Below are 19620 nucleotides of genomic sequence, written 5' to 3'. Positions count from 1 at the left end.
TGTTGTTGTTGTTGTTGTAAATCCAAAAAAGAAGGGATTCCCTTTTGAGGCACTCATGCCACTTTCAGAGCTTAAAAAAACAAGGGGCCTTTTTGATATCATCATCATCATCATCATCATCATCATCATCATCATCATCATTATTTTGAAGGTGTGTGTGTGTTCAGTCCACCATATTTGACTATACACTATACAAATTGATTCTATTGCTTGTTTTGCAAACAAAGTTTTAGGACACCCCCCCCCTTTTCCAGTTCTCATGTTTTCCACTACCAATTAAAAAAAAGAAATAAAGGTGGGGGAGGAACTATGAAAGATAACACCTGTTTAGCTTGGAGGAATTGGCAAAGGAAGCTGTTTTCCCGACAGGCCAAAAGCGACCATCACAAGGCCCCTTAAAAGGGGTGGGGGAGAGAGAAATCAGGGTTTCCTTTTTGGTTATTTCATGTGAGCATTGGCAGAAACTCTGACAAGCAGTTCTTCATATTTTATTATGTTCTTGTCTGGCAGAATCTCTGTCAGGCAAAAACCTTGTCAGCGGAAAACCTGTCGTAGGATCAGAGGAGACAAAAACAGGTGTCACACAGGCAGTCAAAACTGAAAAGAAAAAAAGATTAGGCTAAAGAGAAAGAGGCAGACAATTACATTAATGCCATTGCTTTTATCTTATAGATGTGTGTTATTATCTCGGGGTGCTGAGTGCGCAATTGCCTCAAAGAAAAGTAGACAGGAGACAAGGGGAAACTTGATAGTTATTAACTGAAGAGGCAGTGTGTCAAAGCTGGATGAGGTTCAAAGTTTTGCAGAGGGATAAAAAAAATGCAGACAGCAAGGATCATATGTGAACAAACTGTGGTTCTGCTTTCGGCTACATAAACCCAGTAGCCATCTAAATTTTTAATCTTGGAATCAGATCATAGAGATAGAAATTAATGAACATTTCGTTGACTGTTTTTAAAATAACCTTTTTTTATTCTATGTAAATTCAGCTGATTTATGAGCGGGGCTCTTTTTTAGCATGATTAAAACAAATGGCTGGAGCATGACAGACAGCCACTTGTCAGTTTTGCTGCGTTCGCAACTGCCTGGTTTTCATATAGTACTAAATTGCGACGAGGCCGAGCCACAGCAATCTCCAGACTCCCACCCCCAACTGCAAGGATAAGAGTGGCAGTTTCCACTTCCATTTTAGTTTAACCACAGTTTAGCATGTTGTTCAAACTCCTAAATGGTGATTAATTTTAACTACGATTAGTGAAACCAAGTCAGGTTCATAAATGGTGGCTTCTACTAACCTTGGTTAAGCTTAATCACAGTTTGTCAGGTTCCGACAACATGACCATCTGTGATTATCTAAAACCTGAGATGAAAGTTTCTGAACTCGTTGTGGCCGTGCTGGAGGCAAATTGCACAAACCCAACCAAGGCTTGCCCAAGCTCATTATAATGTTAAACTGAACAATGGTTTAACATATTATCTGAGCCAACCTATTGTTGATTTAATTTTAAAAATGTATTTAAATGCTTTTACTAAGTACATGGAAGTTGCAAATTAGAAGATTGCATGTCTCCCTGTTTTAGAACCCAAATGAATCTGGAAAGGTTAATCTGGACTTATTACTACTACTACTACTACTACTACTACTACTACTACTACTACTAATAATAATATTTTATTTATTTATACCCCACCTATCTGGCTGGATTTCCCCAGCCACTCTGGGCAGCTTCCAACAAAAAGATTAAAAATACATTAAAACATCAGTCATTAAAAACTTCCCTAAACAGAGTCAAGACAAAAATGATTTGTTGTCTTGTGCTAATTCTTCGATTCTGTACATTTTTAGTGACTTTTCTCCATCTTGCAGAAATTTTAAATTGGTGGAGAGAAAAGAAGATAAATGGAAATACTCAAAGACTGCAGTTTCGTATTTGCTGTTCCAACTCTTGCAGGATATTCATCTGAAACATTTGAACTCTAGTTCTTTACTGTTTGACCTGAAGGGCTGGTGGGGATAATTCCTTGCTTCTGAGAACTTCTATTTCCTTCTCTAGATAATAGTACATTAACCCATCAGTCCCTGCTTAAGGATGGAGGCCATTTAGAAGGGCACAATTAGCAGGTAGCTTAAGCACTTTTTCCAAGGATGGCGGTCATTGAATGTCCATCTCCTGAGTGCTAGAGCTTGCCAAGATTATAGGTTCCTACTTAAACATGACTTGTGCCACTTGAAGAGTTTTTGAAATGGAAAGAAATATAAAATGTTCCCTCTTCCATACCCCAGAGCATTAGCCAGAGACATAGCTTCACATTTCAGGAAAGGAAAGAGAATTGGGTTAGCAGAAAGATTATTAGTGAAGGTTAAATGTTTGATCTTGATTGTATTCAAGATTAAACTTGATTAAACAAGTTTAAATGAACAGATAACACACCTGCTATATTCTAAAAGTAACCTTTATAATAAGTATAGTGGTGTTATCAATACAGGTCATTTCCCCACCCATTCATTTTGAAGCAAAGTCATTTGTATATTTCATAGCTAGTCACATTTAACTATTTTTTATAGTAACTACTCCGTGTGTAAAGTAAGTGAGCTTAGACATCAGTATATGTGCTTCTTAGAAGTAATCACATTTAGTTTAAAACCAAAGCCCTCCAGGTTTTGTCAAGTATACCTCAATCACTACGTTTTCTTTTATGATACCATCCAACAGTTCTGGTGTCCAGAACCACATCTCTATTAAAGGGCAGGATAGTGCATGTGTGTAGTAATTAAACACACATTCAGCTGAGGCACCCTAGACTCCCCCAATGTGGCAGAAGTTGTGGGTCAGTAAGAGGTCTTGCATAGCTACATCTAAGCTTAACTGGCTAAGTAATAGATGAAATAAGAATCTAGCTTTGCACTTTCTGGCACTTGATGAATTGAACAAACCGCTTGCCATTATTTTAATGCACAGTGTGTATTTAATTTCCTTTGAATTGTACTGGGTCTCAAAACCCTAATAAAATATAAATCGAAAAACAGCTCCTTCCCCCTTTCCCCCCTTTCAGTTGGGGAAAAAAATGCAATGTAAAAAATCGGTGTGCTACGTAATAACTTAGTGGTCCAACGCTGCCAAGTTAGTTTTGGCGTTGCATATTGAATGCATGTTGTAGACTAATCTGTTAGTTTGAATTTGACTCCAAAGGTCGCCTTTATGGCATGAATCATCATATGTGCAGTTTCTTTACAATCTGTGGGAGCTTGCTCATTATCTTTATCAATATTACTTGGCAGAGGCATGTGTAGGTTACTTTTTCAAAGGGACATTAAAACCCTCTTCCCATTTGTGTGTTCATGCTTTGTACGAAAGTACCATAAATTGTTTGACTCAATATTTTGACAGTTAATTATAAAGTTAGATTTCAAGAAGTACTGAGTACTGTCAGGGCAGCTTACTCAGACCGATGCTGATGGACTGCAACTTCCATAATTCCTGGCCATGCTGACTGGCACTTATGGGAGTCGACAACATCTAGAGGGCACTAGGTTGCAGAACGCTGCTTTAAATCTATTTCCATTAGCCATTTCCAAAAGCAGCTTCTCACAATCACCTGTCTTGAGGCAGAAGAAAACAAATGAATCTTCTTTTGTTTTGAGACTATTTTACTACTGCACCCGTGAAAGAATTTGGGTCCAGCGTGTTCTTGGAGCACTAAGCACATAACATCATGAGCTTGACTCGAGAATTCAGACAGGGTGGCAAAAGTCAGCTTCCAATAACTAGAGCTACTTTTGCTGTTAACTCTTTAACTCTAAAAGTTTATCAGGTTTCACAAAGGTGTGAAGCTGCACTGTAGAGCATGGGTGGGCATACCAAGGTCCGGCCCAATAGCCTTCTAAATCCGTCCCATGGATGGTCTGGGAATCAGAGTGTTTTTACATGAGTAGAATGTGTGCTTTTATTTAAAATGCATCTCTGGGTTATTTGTGGGGCATAGGAATTCGTTCATATTTCCCCCCCCCCAATACAGTCTAGCCACCCACAAGGTCTGAGGGACAGTGGACCGGCCCCCTGCTGAAAAAGTTTGCTGACCCCTGGTGTAGAGCAATAATACTGGGAAAGAGCCTTAAGTTCGAATATATGCGCTCTCTTGTTATCATATACAGCTAGCCAGCTTCATCTGGGTCATAATCTTGCTAAACACCTTCATGAGTATCTAGAGATCATGTCAGTGAGGCGATGCCATAGAGCCAACTGCTGAAAAAGAAGTGTTTTCCTCTCACCTTTAATATTGTGATAGCTACTGAATCAAGTGGGTTTTGGGGTTTATCGGTGTATTTATCAGAAAATCACAAAACCATGCATATGTGTCGATGTACACACACATTTGTAATCCTGATTTCATACCAAATTTTCTGGCAAGGAATGGAGAAGGAAAATTATGGATGATGGGAAATAGATATCTACAGTTAGCAATCCGGCAGAAGGGGGGCAGGGGTGGTGCCCCAATTGCATGGCAGTGCAAAATTCAGTCAAACAGAAAATGTGTAAGAATGCATTGTTCCATTCCAGAAAGTTTAGAGGTCAAATGAAACAAACAGCACACCTTTTTACTGTTGCAAACTGTGCTTTGTGGTGACTTCATGCACTGAAGACAATGGTTCCATGTCCTGTGTGAAAGATACAGATTGTCTCTTGGGTATACCAGGCTCAAGCATTAAAACTGGCTCAGAAACATTTCCAAAGTAAAATATAACACCACTTTTGGCATCTTCCCACAAAGAAAGAAAAAAAAACACCCCTGAAATGAACTGCATTGCATGTGTCTGTCACTTACACCAACATTGTCAAACTGAAAGCTTTAGAATATTGTAAAATATATTTGTCTGGTGCTCTATATTGTGTGGTAGCTTAACCCAAACCTTTCTCCAAAAACAAATAATACTTTGTAGAATATCAGGTGTAATGGATAGCTTTAGCAAGCCCTTCTGGCTTGTTATATTCACTTGAGAATTTAAGCAGTTTGTTCCATTTATTAACACTACACGAAAAATTCATTTTTTGTATTGGTGCAAGTATTTTGACTTTGTGCCCCATTGAAAAATTTTCTGATGCCCTAGAGATTTAATTTAGCCTGTTTATTTTGCTTGTATTTGATAAACAAAGGTACAAACTTTGAAAGTGACCCACTTGTGTAGTACTGTGTTTGCAGTTGGCATTTTACTCATAAAATGGAAAATAAATTCCTCCAGAGAACAAAGCAAAGGAACACTTTCCATTTCGGAATTTTTTGCACCTGGCATCACTGGCTATTGTAGTATGCAGGTTATTTGTTTGTTTGTTTGTTTAGTTTTTCTTGGGTGGACATAGATATCAGGTGCCTAGAAAACTTAGATTTCTCAATGGTGCTAAAATTATCTGATGTCCTAGAGCACAGCTTTCCAAAATGTGTATCGCAACATACAAAATGTGTATCGTGTGTCGGCTGCAGTGTGTAGGTTTGTCATGCAGACTCTCCCCACACTCATCCCGGGGCTGAAAAGGGGTTAGTTTAATCTCCAGTTTGCTACTAAAACTGAATTACTGTGTCACGAAATGATGCACGTCTAAAAAGTGTGTCACCAACATGAAAAGTCGGGAAAGCTCTGGCCTAGAGCAAGGGTGGAGAATCGGATCTGAGTAACCAGCCAGATCTTTTATCCTCCCTACTCGTCATGGGCCAGATTGATAGATGGGCAGAACTGCCCGTCTGTCAATCTCCCAACATCACAATGACATTTGGTGATGATCACCAGGGACTTCAAAGCACAAAGCAGGGCTTGCACAGTGCTTTGAAGTGCTGCTTCAAATCACTGCCCTGGGGGATTTAGTCACACAGCCAATGATTTGAAGTCACTGCCAGGGTGGATTTGATTTAAATTAAATTGATTTAAATCATGATTTAAATCACAATTTAAATCACTGGTCAGTAAGGCTTGATTTAAATCATTTTTTTAACAGAAGGACTCATTCTTGCTGGTATAAGCTTAATATTTTCAGCCAGATGAAGGTTTCATTTTTTGAATAATAAATCTTGAGGGTAGTTTTTACAGTTATCTCAAAAATTACTGATTTGGTTATGCTATTAGAAATACATAGACAGATAATTATGAAATTATTGCAAGGTGTAACAAGTTACCTGTTTATATTTGGACAACTTTTCTGCTGTACTTTATTGGAAGGAGGAAAATAATCATTTCCTTAATAACAATTTATTTAACTAAAGCAATAACATTATAGCATATGTACCCATGTTTGTTAACCGATGTTGTTAAATGGTTAAAAAAAAACTTAGACTGAATTTTAGCAAGCATTAAAAACGTACAACAAATCCCTATTTCCTGATGAGTAGCCTTTGGACTATAATGTAATTTAAATAGAAAACTATCCTTAGAAAGATTTTTCCTCCAAAAGCATTTTATTTTAAAAATCCAATTTAAAATTTTAAAAAAATCTATAAAATTTTTAATAAAAAAATCCGATTTAAATAAGATTTTTTTTTAAATTTTAAAATAAAAATAAATCATTGATTTTTATCCACCCTGGTCACTGCCCATCTCTAGGACCCAAACACTGCTATAGTAGCATTTGAGGTACTGAGAAGGCAATGGTCTCTGTTCCTGTCATCTCAGTGGACAATGCTGAGAGAAAGAGAGAGAGAGACCTACATACCCAGCGGTGCCGCGCAACAGCCACAAAGTAAATGGATTTGGAATTTGGGGTGGCAATTGCAAGAGAATGTAGAATTATTGGGAATCTCCCTCCTGCGAGTATTCTCCACTTTTCATTTACAATGTTGGCCTCATTCCAAATCAGGCATGAATATGTTATCCCATTTGTCAGGGGACTGCCATCGGAACGCCGTTGGGATACAGGGAGGCTCTGACGCTTCTAAGGAGCAGTTCCTCTTCCAGCAAGGGGAAAAGCCACACCTCCAGTGGATAAGAGAGGGAAGGTGCCAGCCAAGCAAGGAGAGGGCTCGAAGATGCTGCTGAGAGCCCAAGCGTCTCACCTAGCCCGGCTGGCCGGGAGAGACGCACGCCACTGCCGTCGCCATGCTTGCACAGAGGTGTGAAACGCAAGGAGGGGAGGCAGAGATTTGGGGTTTCTTAAGTTCTTACGTTGGGGGAGAAGCCAGAAGGGGCCACTCTCGGATGCTGCGAGTGACTAAGACGGACATGAATCTTGTGTTTCTGCACTGTAAATAGTTTGCACAATAAAACCTGTAAAAGACAGGTCAGAGTCCTGGCTGATTACACACGAGCAACCACCACCCAGCATTCTGACACCATCATTAATTATACTGTATTAATGGATTTGGTGGTGAGGCTATGCCCTAATGCCACACGGCTGCCTCCTGACTGGAATGCTTTGGGGCAGATGGATAAGCCTGGGGTGGATGAGGAGGAGTCAAAAGGGACGACAAATGACCTAGATGTCTTATAGGCCAAGGAAAAGAGGGGGCTAGCAAGCTTGTTTTGGAGTAGGGTGTGTTCCAGAAGAATGAGGAGAACAAACTGAAGAATCTGAGAAAGGAAAGAAATGCAGAGAATGAACAGGAAAAAAAAATTTCACAAGACATCACACTGAAAGGTGAGGAGTGGTGAGGTTCATAGTCTGTTTTGCTGCAGGAATCAAATATTTAGGATTTCTCTACGATCTGATACTTTATGGATAGTGGCTGCTTGCACACAACAGTCTTTTCGTGCTGCTATAGTGCAGTTTTTATATAATTAGTTGGGAGCAGAATTAAAATTGAGATTCCACATAGCATTTGATACGGTTCTGTATTAACTAGCAATGCCCTTCACTGTGGCGTAGAATTGTTCTTTACCGTTCACTCAAAAGTAAGGAAAGGTCACTAGCAACATCAAATAAAAGTTTGTTGTTTGCAGGTTTATCCCATTTATTGCCTTCTATTGATCCCAGCTGGATCAATTTGTCCCTGCAATATTGGGTACTTTTGGAGGGTTACCCCCAAATATTTGATTAATCTTTGGAAGTGGGACAAAATTGAAAAATGTTTAGGTGGGATTGGACTTACCTTTTTAATACATGCCAGTTGAGGGTTTCTTTTTTCCTTTCCTTTTCTTTTTTCTTTTTTGAAAAAAGGTTTGCTGAAATTTCAGGTGGTGCACTGGCTACATTTGAAATTTGGGACATGCCAGTCTCATGTGCTCCCAGATTACACTTGCCCTCATAGTGGGAAATGTGAATAGCTGCTTTGGAAAAGGCAAGCACAGTTCTCTGTGATTAGACGGCAGATTCATTAATGTGGAGGACTTCATGGCTGGTGCTGCCACATTTCTGCATTGTGGAGTTTGTGGGATAGACAGGCAGCCCCCAAAGACCAGCAGCTTAGCACATCAGCCAGATAGCACATTCAGTGCCATTTCCACTTTTGAGATACCATGTGTTCACTTCTGTATGAAGAACTAAAGGAGGAACTGGCAACAAACTCTTGTGTTGGCACTGTGGGTTTAGAGCAGATCACAGAAGAATGATTTAACATTTTCCCAGCTTTTTAAGAGGAATGGTTTTCATGCCCCCCATAAATTGTATATTCTTCATTTATTAGAAGATTTATATACCACTGTTCACTCTATTGGTGCCATCAAAGTGCATAATAAAACCACAACAGAATCTATTCTGTGGAGTCAACATTGTCACGGAAACAAAACACCAGGAAGTGGCGCCTCTTTAACTTACTGCATGAAAGCAAGTTCCTACATAATGTTTGAACCAGCTGTTAGCAATAGTTAGAAATTTTTCCTTAGTCTGCAATCCTAACCACACTTGCCTGAGAGTGACCCCCATTGAATTCAATGGAACTTGCTTCTGAATAGACAGGAATAGGATTACTGTATTTAAAATTGATCATGTGTCCCCCTGTTCTAATCTATTTATTATATTCCTTTACCATAACGTCCTAGGGTGGGTTTCAACAATAAAAATAAAAATTTTGAAAACAATTTTAAACACTTGCAAGCACTCTCTCTGTGTGTCTTTATGTTCCCTTATATAAAAACAGTTAAATATAGACTGCATCTCTATTGGAGCTCTCTCATAACCATAGTGGGCTTGAGGTGCCTTTATCAGTTACCTTTGAAAAAATGCAAGCCAAGGTTAAGCTGTCAAAGTATATTTCCTAATTCTAAATAGCTCTCTCTGTGCGTAATGCCACACAACAGCAGTTATATCCCTTTTGCTACTCTGTATATTCGAATGATTGCGTACTTCATACTTTGAACAGCTCTAAAATTTCCTTTTCTGAGCGGGATCCAAGATCCTTAACAAATCTTCACCTTTCCCCAAGTCACACCTCAGGCTTGAGGTTATACAAATACAACCTCTTGACTTTAAAGAAAAATAAAATGAAAAATAAGCTCAAGCTAGAAGGATCACTGGTCAGGGATGATGGAAATTGTAGTCTCAAAACATCTGGAGGGCTGAGTTTGAGGAAGCCTGGATTAAGGCCTGGTGCATATGTAATGCTTTTTGACATGCAGTTGGGCACATGGTAGACAGCTCAGTTTATCTCCGCCCTCCTACATGAATCCATTCTCCCTTCTGTGGAGTGCCTTTATCTCTCTGTCTTCGCCAGTGCCAACTGTGGTTAATTCTATGTGAAATTGCTTATTTAAGCTGTGTTTGAAACTACTATTGGAAGTGGATTTTCAAACCCTAATCTGATAAGCGTTAATTGTTATTAGTGCAGGTATAATGCTATTCCAGGAGTGGCCAACATGGTGCCCTTCAGATGTACCAGATTACATCTCCCATCGTCCTTGAAAATTAGCCAGGCTGGCCCTGGGACTGATGGAAAGTTGTAGTCTGTAGTATCTGGAGGGCGTACAGCATTAGCTAGCAAATTGTGAAGAAAGAGAATGGAAATTTGGCTGGGGTGGGAGTGCAAGAACCCACAGCAAACACACACACACACCTCACCATACTTGGAAGGCTGGGAATGTTATATCTGAAAGGCTTTTTTTCATCCAGTAGTCAAGTTTACAAATGTGTGCTGTTCTTGCATTGAAATACATCTATATATTGCAGCAATGCCACCATTAGTGATTATATAAAAAATATGTCGCTCTCTCTGGCTGGCTTGTAAATTTGAATTCAAAAAGTAATATTTTTGAGTGTATTTGGCAGAACGCCGCCCTTCATACTCCTGCAGTGCGAATGCTTTGCGGAGAGACAGAGGACTTCAATCCCCGAGCTTAACAATCCCTTATCTTTTGCGAACTTTAAATTAATTTTTAAAAACCTATTTATTCAAGGTTGACTAAACTGCTAGAATAGGAAAGATCAGACAAATCAGCAGCAAGAAATGAAGTACGAGGAAACCAGAACTCTTTGACAAAGTGTCCCTCAGGGCAGATGTGCTGAATGAAGCCAGCAGGGAAATGATAAGGGCATTTACGCTGTGGATGGAAGAAAGCAATTTATCAAGAGTACATGAACTCTCCAGTGACCACAAGCAAAGAAGATACCAAACTGCAGGAGGAGGTAGAGGACCCCCTACAACATTATTTTAAAGGCTGACAAAATTCCATTCTCTCTCCCTCCCTCTGTGTGTATAGTACCGTAGAGCAAGTTCACTGCATTTTAAATAATGAAGCATTAATGAGTCCTCTTTCTTATTAAATGAGCTTCAACATTGTGAGGGAACACTAGTTGTAATGGGGGCCATATGTGCTCTGAAATGAGAAGTGGACACGAAGCAATGGATCCAAACTACAAGAAAGAAGATTCCACCTAAATATTAGGAAGAACTTCCTGACAGTAAGAGCTGTTCGACAGTGGAATTTGCTGCCAAGGAGTGTGGTGGAGTCTCCTTCTTTGGAGGTCTTTAAGCAGAGGCTTGACAACCATATGTCAGGCGTGCTCTGATGGTGTTTCCTGCTTGGCAGGGGGTTGGACTCGATGGCCCTTGTGGTCTCTTCCAACTCTATGATTTGCCATGGTCCCCTCCCCTGTCTACTCCAGCAATATTTCCTGTAGAGCTAGATTGTGGCAGGTGGTCATGAAGCAGGATATCAAAGTTTATGCATGGTAGTCATTCAGTATAGCAAAGAGCAAGGATGCCACAAGTATTTCGTTTGTGTGAAGAGTTCAGCCCTATCGATTTTGCTGCGTTAACTGCATGATAAAATGCCTTGAGTGCTGGTGGATTCCTGCCTTAGGTAAAGAAGAAGGGATGGAGGAGAATTGCACCTTTACAGTATTTATAGCAAAGTGATCCAGTTTGCAGTACCATCCTTCAGATTTTGCTTCCAAAAGAGGTATATGTTTTCTAACAAAACGTTGTCCAATTGCATGCATCAAAATTTTGTACAAATATATCAGATTAATGCAGAAACAGTACAGAATGGACCTGCCACCCTGGGATCCTTTTGGAGGAAGGGCAAGACATAAATTTAACTAATAAGTAAATAATGAATTAGCACATTGAAAAATCGATACAGACCAGGAATGGGTCGATCCCCTCCATTTTTAGTATAGAGATGCTGATATATATTAAAATCCACTGTACTCTATTTAATACAACAAATACTACTAAGGATAAAATAAAGGAAAAGGAAAAACAAAAATTGAAGACTTAGTAATTTAAAAGTGAGATAAATGGTCTACGCTGACCCAGGAGGTAAGAACAACTGACGTATTTTCTAGGCTGTTGTGCAAACTTTTGCGACTAATGCTGTAATCTCTGGTTTTCTGTCTTCTAGAAGTAAACTGAACAATTCAAAACTAGAACTTCTGGGCATTTTTCTAACCCATAGGTTACATAGGTTACCACATTTAGGAAGTTGTGTTAAGTCTGGTTATTTAGTCCTTATGCTTATATGACAAAAAGTGGGTCTTTCAGAAGGTTAGGCTGCTTTTGGAGTTTATGGAGAAAAGGGGGGAAGGAAGCAAGAGGGCATGATTCTAGGAAAGTGTTGTTGCATAGGTGTGCAATTGAATTTGCACCTATGCATAACAAAATTGTCTTCCAGGCAACATGGTAAGCTAAAATTTTTTAAGCGATTAAAAGTTCATCCATATTATTAAATTCTATTGCTTGTGACAGTTTCTTAGTGAATGCCACTGTTGTTGAAGTATGTTTCATCTGTTCTTCCTCTTTTAATAATTAAGGTATTGAGCCATAAAAGTGTTTTTAAAGGAGGTCACAAGAAATTCAGTTTAAAATATACAGTGGACCCTCGGGTTATGTTACCTCTGGGTAACATAACTTTCGGGTTGCGAACGCAGCAAACCCAGAAATGTATACTTCCAGGTTGCTGTGCACACATTCGCAGAAGTGCTCTATCATGCCATGTGCATGCACAGAATCAGCACCTCATGTTGTGGACTTTTTGGGGTACATAAGGACCCCCGGACAAATTAAGTTCATATCCGGAGGATCCACTGTATATGTTGTATATGTTGCCTACCAGTGTCTAGCAGGGATTTGAAATCCATGATGGTACCACATCCAAATAATATGTGTTTTATCCACCTTGCCTTCAGGTTCTCTCCCCACTCCTTTTTTTGTTTAGCAATAACTCCCACTGAGGCCTCTGTGTAGAAATTCACACTGTACTTATGTGCTAGATTTTCCTCAACCCTCTGTCTTCTTCCCTCCTAGCTTTGGACAAGCTTAGCACACAGCATCTGTACCACCCAACTCAAGTGGAGATTGTACAATCCAATGTAGTGTTTGACATCAGCAGCCTAATGCTCTACGGGACTCAGGCCGTTCCGGTGAGACTGAAGATATTGCTGGACCGACTCTTCAGCGTCTTGAAACAGGAAGAAGTGTTGCACATCCTGCATGGTTTGGGCTGGACACTTCGGGACTACGTTCGGGGTTACATCCTTCAGGTAGGAACCAACCTAGTGCATGGGCGAATGAACTAAAAACCGGACCTCTTAGCGTCGCCACTTATTTGCAGTGTAGGATGAATTCTATGGGAGGGAAGGGGAAGTGTTGCTAATGAAAGTTTTGACCAATCTTACTGCTATGGAGAAGTACCCAATAACATTCATATTGTATATCTTTACAGCATAGCAGGAATGCTGGGGTGGGGAAGAGCATACAGTTTCTTCCAGATTACCTGTTTATCCATCCCTGTTTGTACAAAGTTTATACAATATCCACAGCTTATTGAGCATTGATTCTGATTTGGTTTTTGGTGAGGTCATGCAATGTCCAGACAAACGCCACCCCACTCTTTTTCAGTGCATTTTCTCACCACTTTCCTTAGTACAGAAATTCTCTTTCCTTACTCACAAGCTTGTTGTGCAAGTGTGCCAAATCCACTTTAACTGTGTAAACCTGAGTTTGTTGGTGTGTGACTGAATCCCACCCGTATAACAGCAACGATCCTAAAGCAGCCGATGACTCGCAAATGTTTTATAGACCCTCAAAGATCTCCGTATTCCTATAATAATCAAGGAAGACATGTAGCTCTCATGGACTGAGCTTGAAATAAACATTATTAAAGAATGAGAAAAATGAGAGTTCAAATTAAATTATCTTTAGCTCACATGAATTAGCCCTCTTGACTGTACACACATACCATGTTCATCAGCTATGGTTTAGGGTCTGGAAGATTAATACAAATGAATGGCCAAAGTGTATTAATTGCATTCCCTTAGAATACATAGGTTTCATGTAAAATTTCATTGTGGTTAGTGGTACTGAAAAGGTATTCCTAGTAGTTTGCTCCTAGTAGTATTTGTTCATATGATGGTATGGAAAGCCCTTCTACAGGAATCCAGCCAAGGTTTAAAGTCCCACCATTGTTCTCTACAGCCTAAATTGAAAACCACAAGATTTCCACCCCGCAAGTTGTTAACTAGGCCTGTCATACATCCAGATTTTCCTGGGATTTTCACAGGGATTTCAAAGGTGGAATTGACGTCCGGGGGAAATTTATGAACTTTGTCCTGGATCTTAGATGAGTCAATCACTCAACAACTTTCAGGGTGCCCTGGTTTTTACTTTTTGAAATATGGCAACCCTGTGTTAACCTTTTTAACAATTAACACATATCAGTATCATTATGCCATGGATTCCTTAAAATGTCTGTACAGAAATAAGCCCATTGAGTTCAGTGGGGCTTACTTCCAGGTAAGTTTGTATTGATAGCAGCCTAAAGCAAGTAGTGAAGAGAGAATAATGTCCAGCAAGCCTTCTGTGATTGGGAAAAAGAAAGAAAGAAAGCCTCCTGTGTTTAAACAATCATGTGGAGCTGTCTCAGGTGCATTAAGCTGCTGGTTGTCCTTTTAAAGGCGGCGGGGGGGGGGGGGGGGAATGAGACAACTCCAATTGTTGCCAGCTGAACACAGAAGCAACAGCATTCAGCTGGCAGTGTGCACCTTCAGTCACTCTTGCAATGTCATCCAGTGCCTTTTTACTCAGAGGTAAGTCCACATAGTGTGGCTTACTTACTGGTAAAAATGCTTAGCGCTGCAGCCTTAAATACCTTAATGCAAACTTCATTATGACCAGGGTTGGTGGAGGTTTCTGATCTGAGCACGTTTCACATTACGCAGACTCTTGGGTATTTGTAATACTCATGTTCTGCCCTCCATTGCTACCTGAAGCATACTTGCCTCCACATCATACATTGACGAAGTCTCTTCTCCTTGCTGTGTGTGCCTACTTCTACTCATTGGTAAATGTTGCAGGATGTGTCTGAGTTGCAACCAGATCGGTTGTGAGATTGAACATGCTGCTAAGCATTAGGAAGTTTTGTAAAAAGAAAGCAGCCGCGATCAAGTTTGTATTCAGCTAGACCACTCAGGGTGGGTGGAAAACAGAGACGAGCTGGCATTTTGTGCCCATGTGTTGGCATTTATGTGCTTGTATGCTAGAGTCAAATGGGACGCAGGTGGCGCTGTGGGTAAAAGCCTCAGCGCCTAGGACTTGCCGATCGAAATGTCGGCGGTTCGAATCCCTGTGGCGGGGTGCGCTCCTGCTGCTCGGTCCCAGCGCCTGCCAACCTAGCAGTTCGAAAGCACCCCCGGGTGCAAGGAGATAAATAGGGCCCGCTTACCAGCGGGAAGGTAAATGGCGTTTCCGTGTGCGGCTCTGGCTCGCCAGAGCAGCGATGTCACGCTGGCCACGTGACCCGGAAGTGTCTCCGGACAGCGCTGGCCCCTGGCCTCTTGAGTGAGATGGGCGCACAACCCCAGAGTCTGTCAAGACTGGCCCGTACGGGCAGGGGTACCTTTACCTTTACCTTTACTATGCTAGAGTCAAGATGCATCGGCTCCCCAGAGACCCAGAGGAAGACCCACAACTTCAGTGCATGTACATAGTAACATGCTTGAAATGCATTTCTCCAAAAAAGCAAAATAGGGACATTTTCCCTTTGGAACAGGCAGGAGTGCCAACTTGAATAAAACATTGTGGGGGCTCAGGTAAGCCCCACCCCGCACAATCGATCTCATGACAAAGTGTGCACACACCATTTGAATGGGAATGCCCATCAACTTTGGGGGGCCTGGCCCCCTCAAATATTTTATTGTGGGGGCCAAAGCCCCCATGGCCCCTAGGAGTTGGCTCCTATGGGAACAGGTGAAAAGGGACTTCCTACCCCATACTACATCCTTTTGATCAGTGGAAGCAGCACATTCATTTGCTGTGTACATGTTGGATTTATACCATAGTAGTTATGACTTGTTTTGAACTCTGGAACAGTTCCATCTTTCACGTTCCAAGGCAGCATAAGTTATCATTTCCATTGAAATCAGTAGAATATAATCTTACGCATCACGGTGCCAGCTTCGATTGGGAAATGGAGGACAGTCCAACTCTCCTATGAATTACAATCCCCAAATCCCCAGATTGTCATTTGTGTGTTTTTTTTAAAGAAAGGGTAGGTTTCTATAATTTCTAGAACCTGAAATATGAGGCACAATATACAGGTGTTATACATCTTGTGAGAAACGAGCCTGTTCCCTATTTCAGTGTTCTGCTTTGCTTACCTACTCTGAATGAAATTTATGTGGATGCCAACAATACTGAAGCCTAAATGTTAGATAGATTCTAATAATCTTTTCCTTTCCTGTTTTCACTCTATCCTCAAGAGCTTTGGACAAACTGAGACTACCATACAAAGCATCGCAAATATATTAGAATAAGTTGTTAAAATGTTATAAACTTGCTTTTAAGGGTTAAATGATTACGGGTGCTTTAAAATGTAATTTTAAAAAATCCTATGTAAAGATTATCGCTGATTTTCCCCTCTTCTCTGAAAATGTGGATATGTGCCTTCACGTACATATGCTTTAGATTGAGGCCTATGCCTTGTGAACACAGATGTACATTTCTCGCTTAAACGATGCCATGTGTGCTTATGCACTTAAGTGTAAATTCCTGGGGTCTGAATAATAAAAGGTGAGTAAAAAGGCTAGTATCGTAAGCAGACTAGTTTTCTATGTGGAGCTTAAAATGCATTTATTTTCAAGAGCGAAAATCACTTTTAAAAAACCACAGTTTTCAAAGACTAGATTCTGTAACTTCTTCATGATAAATGGGAGGGGGGGTCATCACATTGTAGTGAGTAGGTGTTGCAGAAGGAGGCCAATGCCTGCTTTTTAATTACCTGTTGGGATGACTGTATATCTGCAGGACTGATCTGCAGCATAACATGTTGCAGACTGTTAGTTCTGTTGCATCATAAACAGCAAAGACACTTCTCCAGCACTAAAACTTTTTAAGAACGGGTACCATGCTTTCTCACCAACACCACCCAGGATCCTTGCTACTGCTCTTTCTCCCATGTTTGGGATCCTTCTTCCCCTGCCCTCCAGCAAGGGGATGGAAGTATTTGGTTTTTGAGATATTTCTGTATTAAATTGCACTATATTGTATACGTTGTGGCCAAAAGTTGGCACAGAAACAAACTATAATACAGTGGTACCTCAGGTTAAGTACTTAATTCGTTCCGGAGGTCCGTTCTTAACCTGAAACTGTTCTTAACTTGAAGCACCACTTTAGCTAATGGGGCCTCCTGCTGCCGCCGCGCCGCCGGAGCCCGATTTCTGTTCTCATCCTGAAGCAAAGTTCTTAACCTGAAGCACTATTTCTGGGTTAGCGGAGTCTGTAACCTGAAGCGTATGTAACCTGAGGTACCACTGTATAACATGACATATGGATATGGTTGTCACCTATAGGTCTTTGATAACTAACTATGATCAGGATTGACAATCAGGTGGTCAGAACCCTGACAATTTACTTTAGGAACATAGGAAGCTTGGTTAAAGCAAGTTAGGCCTTTCCTTTCCTTTCCATTCCATTCCACTCCACTGTTAATGTGTAGTCCGCCTTTCTGTATTACTATACACAAGGCAGTTTGCAGCAACAAAATATACAACAAAGAACACACACCTTATAATACTCTGATCCAATGCAGAAAAGCCGTAAGAAAACATAACTTTAAAATGGAATGACCTACAGTGGACCCTCAGGTTACGTACCTCTCTGGATACGTAATCTTTGGGATGCGAAAGTGGCAAACCTGGAAGTATTTTTCCAAGTTTTGTCGCTTGCGCATGCGCAGAAGTGCTCTGCACATTGCACACATGTGCAGAAGTGCTCTATCACGCTGTGGCATGCGCAGAAGTCGTGCCTCTAGTTATGGATTTTTCAAGGTGCGCACTAACCCCCGGAACGAATTAAATCCGTATCCAGAGGGTCCACTGTATATCAAATAAAGTAATATTCAACAATCTATTAGAATATAATAGTGCACTATAGAATTAACTCAAAATGTCAGCAAATAATAATTAAACAGAAATTTGTTCTTAACAATTACAATAAATAATTATTAAACTATTATCAATTAAAAAAATAACTGCAGGTCATAATGCATAAACTATCACAATACATACAAAAACTGTGTAAAAGGATCAGATTGAGAAACAAAGACACACAACTTATAAAATTATTTTTTTAACATGATGATGATGATGATGATGATTATTATTATTTATATCCCGCCCTCCCAAGCCGAAGCCGGGCTCAGGGTGGCTAACAACAATAAAATAGTATAAGATTCTAAAAACATTTCATTATAAAAATTAATTAAAATCAAATTGTTGGCAACCATTAAGCTAAAATTCTGTGGAGATTGCCAAAGGAGGGAGTCAGGCTGCGCTTGAATTCCTCTTCTCCCTTCCCAGCTTCTTCTGCTGTTCTTAAAGTCAAGGCCTGGGAGAGGCTAATTGCTCAAGCTGGACTTAGAATCATAGAATTGTAGAGTTGGGAGGGACCCTGAGACTGGATTGAGGGTGGGATGTGTGAGGCACTTTCTGTCCTCTTTGCACTTCCTGAGGAAGCTGTCTTTTGCTGAATTATATTGGTCTAGCTAGCTCAGTATTATTTACATTGAGCCTCAGCGGCTCTCCAAGGTTTCAGGTGGGAATCTTTCTTAGATCTACCTGGAGGAATTCCAGGGATTGAATGTCCTCCACCACCAACCTGGGGCCCTACCCATGTTTTGATGAGTTTTTTAAAGTTACAGCTGCACTGTGGGATATTTGCACAGCTAAGCAGCTCTCACATCTTTACTGTGGAATCCGAAACACCTACAACCCAACTATAGGTGATACTAAATGCATTTCCAAGGGACGCGGGTGGCGCTGTGGGTTAAACCACAGAGCCTAGGACTTGCCGATCGGAAGGTCGGCAGTTCGAATCCCCGCGAAGGGGTGAGCTCCCGTTGCTCGGTCCCTGCTCCTGCCAACCCAGCAGTTCGAAAGCACGTCAAAGTGCAAGTAGATAAATAGGTACAGCTCCGGCGGGAAGGTAAACAGCGTTTCCGTACGCTGCTCTGGTCTGCCAGAAGCGGCTTAGTCATGCTGGCCACATGACCTGGAAGCTGTACGCCGGCTCCCTCGGCCAATAAAGCAAGATGAGCGCCGCAACCCCAGAGTCAGTCATGACTGGACCTAATGGTCCCTTTACCTTTACCTTTAAATGCATTTCCAAGCAATTGCATTCGTGGCTTTTGTTTAGTTTACATGTACCCAATTTTCTATAGGGACCTCATTGCATGGGGCGGGGAGGTTTAACCCTTCCTTTCCCAGCCATGATTTTGGGAGAAATTACTCCCTCCCTCCCTCTGCTTCAATGAGCAATAGAAGAAAACTTCCCATTGGCTCCAGTCCGAACCCTTTTCTCCCTTCTCTAAGTGCTGTATGGGGGTGATTCTCCTGTATTGCAGCTGTGGAAGGTAGGCTTAAACTTCCCCTTCCTGCACACTGTGATCTCTGGAAAACCCCCCTCCTGCCCTCACTATATTAAATAAACAAACCACAGGTATGATTGCCAATGACACATTTAGCATCATGTGTAGTTAGGCCCTTATATATACAGGATTGTTAACAGCTACACTGCGAGCCACATAGTTGAATGCTGTAAAGCCCTATAACACGCCATTAGGTTAAAGGTCACTTTATCTGGCTAAAGTTCAATCACACCATAGCCTTCAAGGCTTCAGTGTGATTATTATGCTTGACAACAGTGTACTGAATATTTGCTGGGTTATAGGAGAATAATTATCTAGGCAAGTTAGAACAGCTGTTACGAGCC

General features: G+C 40.9%; 1 protein-coding gene across 10 annotated transcripts in view; it reads left to right on the top strand.

Annotated features, from left to right (window-relative positions):
- BNC2 (basonuclin zinc finger protein 2) overlaps window positions 1–19620 on the top strand; it is a 415468-nt gene that overhangs the window by 288151 nt on the left and 107697 nt on the right. For all 10 annotated transcript variants that reach the window (XR_014559322.1, XM_083718498.1, XM_083718501.1 and 7 more), the window contains one exon: window positions 12661–12896. Coding sequence is in view for 9 of the 10 variants with exons in the window: in XM_083718498.1 (XP_083574624.1) it covers window positions 12661–12896 (236 nt within the window). In the remaining variant the exon portion in view is untranslated. The remainder of the gene's footprint in view (window positions 1–12660; window positions 12897–19620) is intronic.

This window comes from Podarcis gaigeae, assembly GCF_964106915.1.
Source record: "Podarcis gaigeae genome assembly, chromosome: 17".
NCBI lineage: Eukaryota > Metazoa > Chordata > Lepidosauria > Squamata > Lacertidae > Podarcis > Podarcis gaigeae.
The sequence above is the reverse complement of the archived record's forward strand: the minus strand, read 5'-3'. Positions and strand labels throughout refer to the sequence as shown.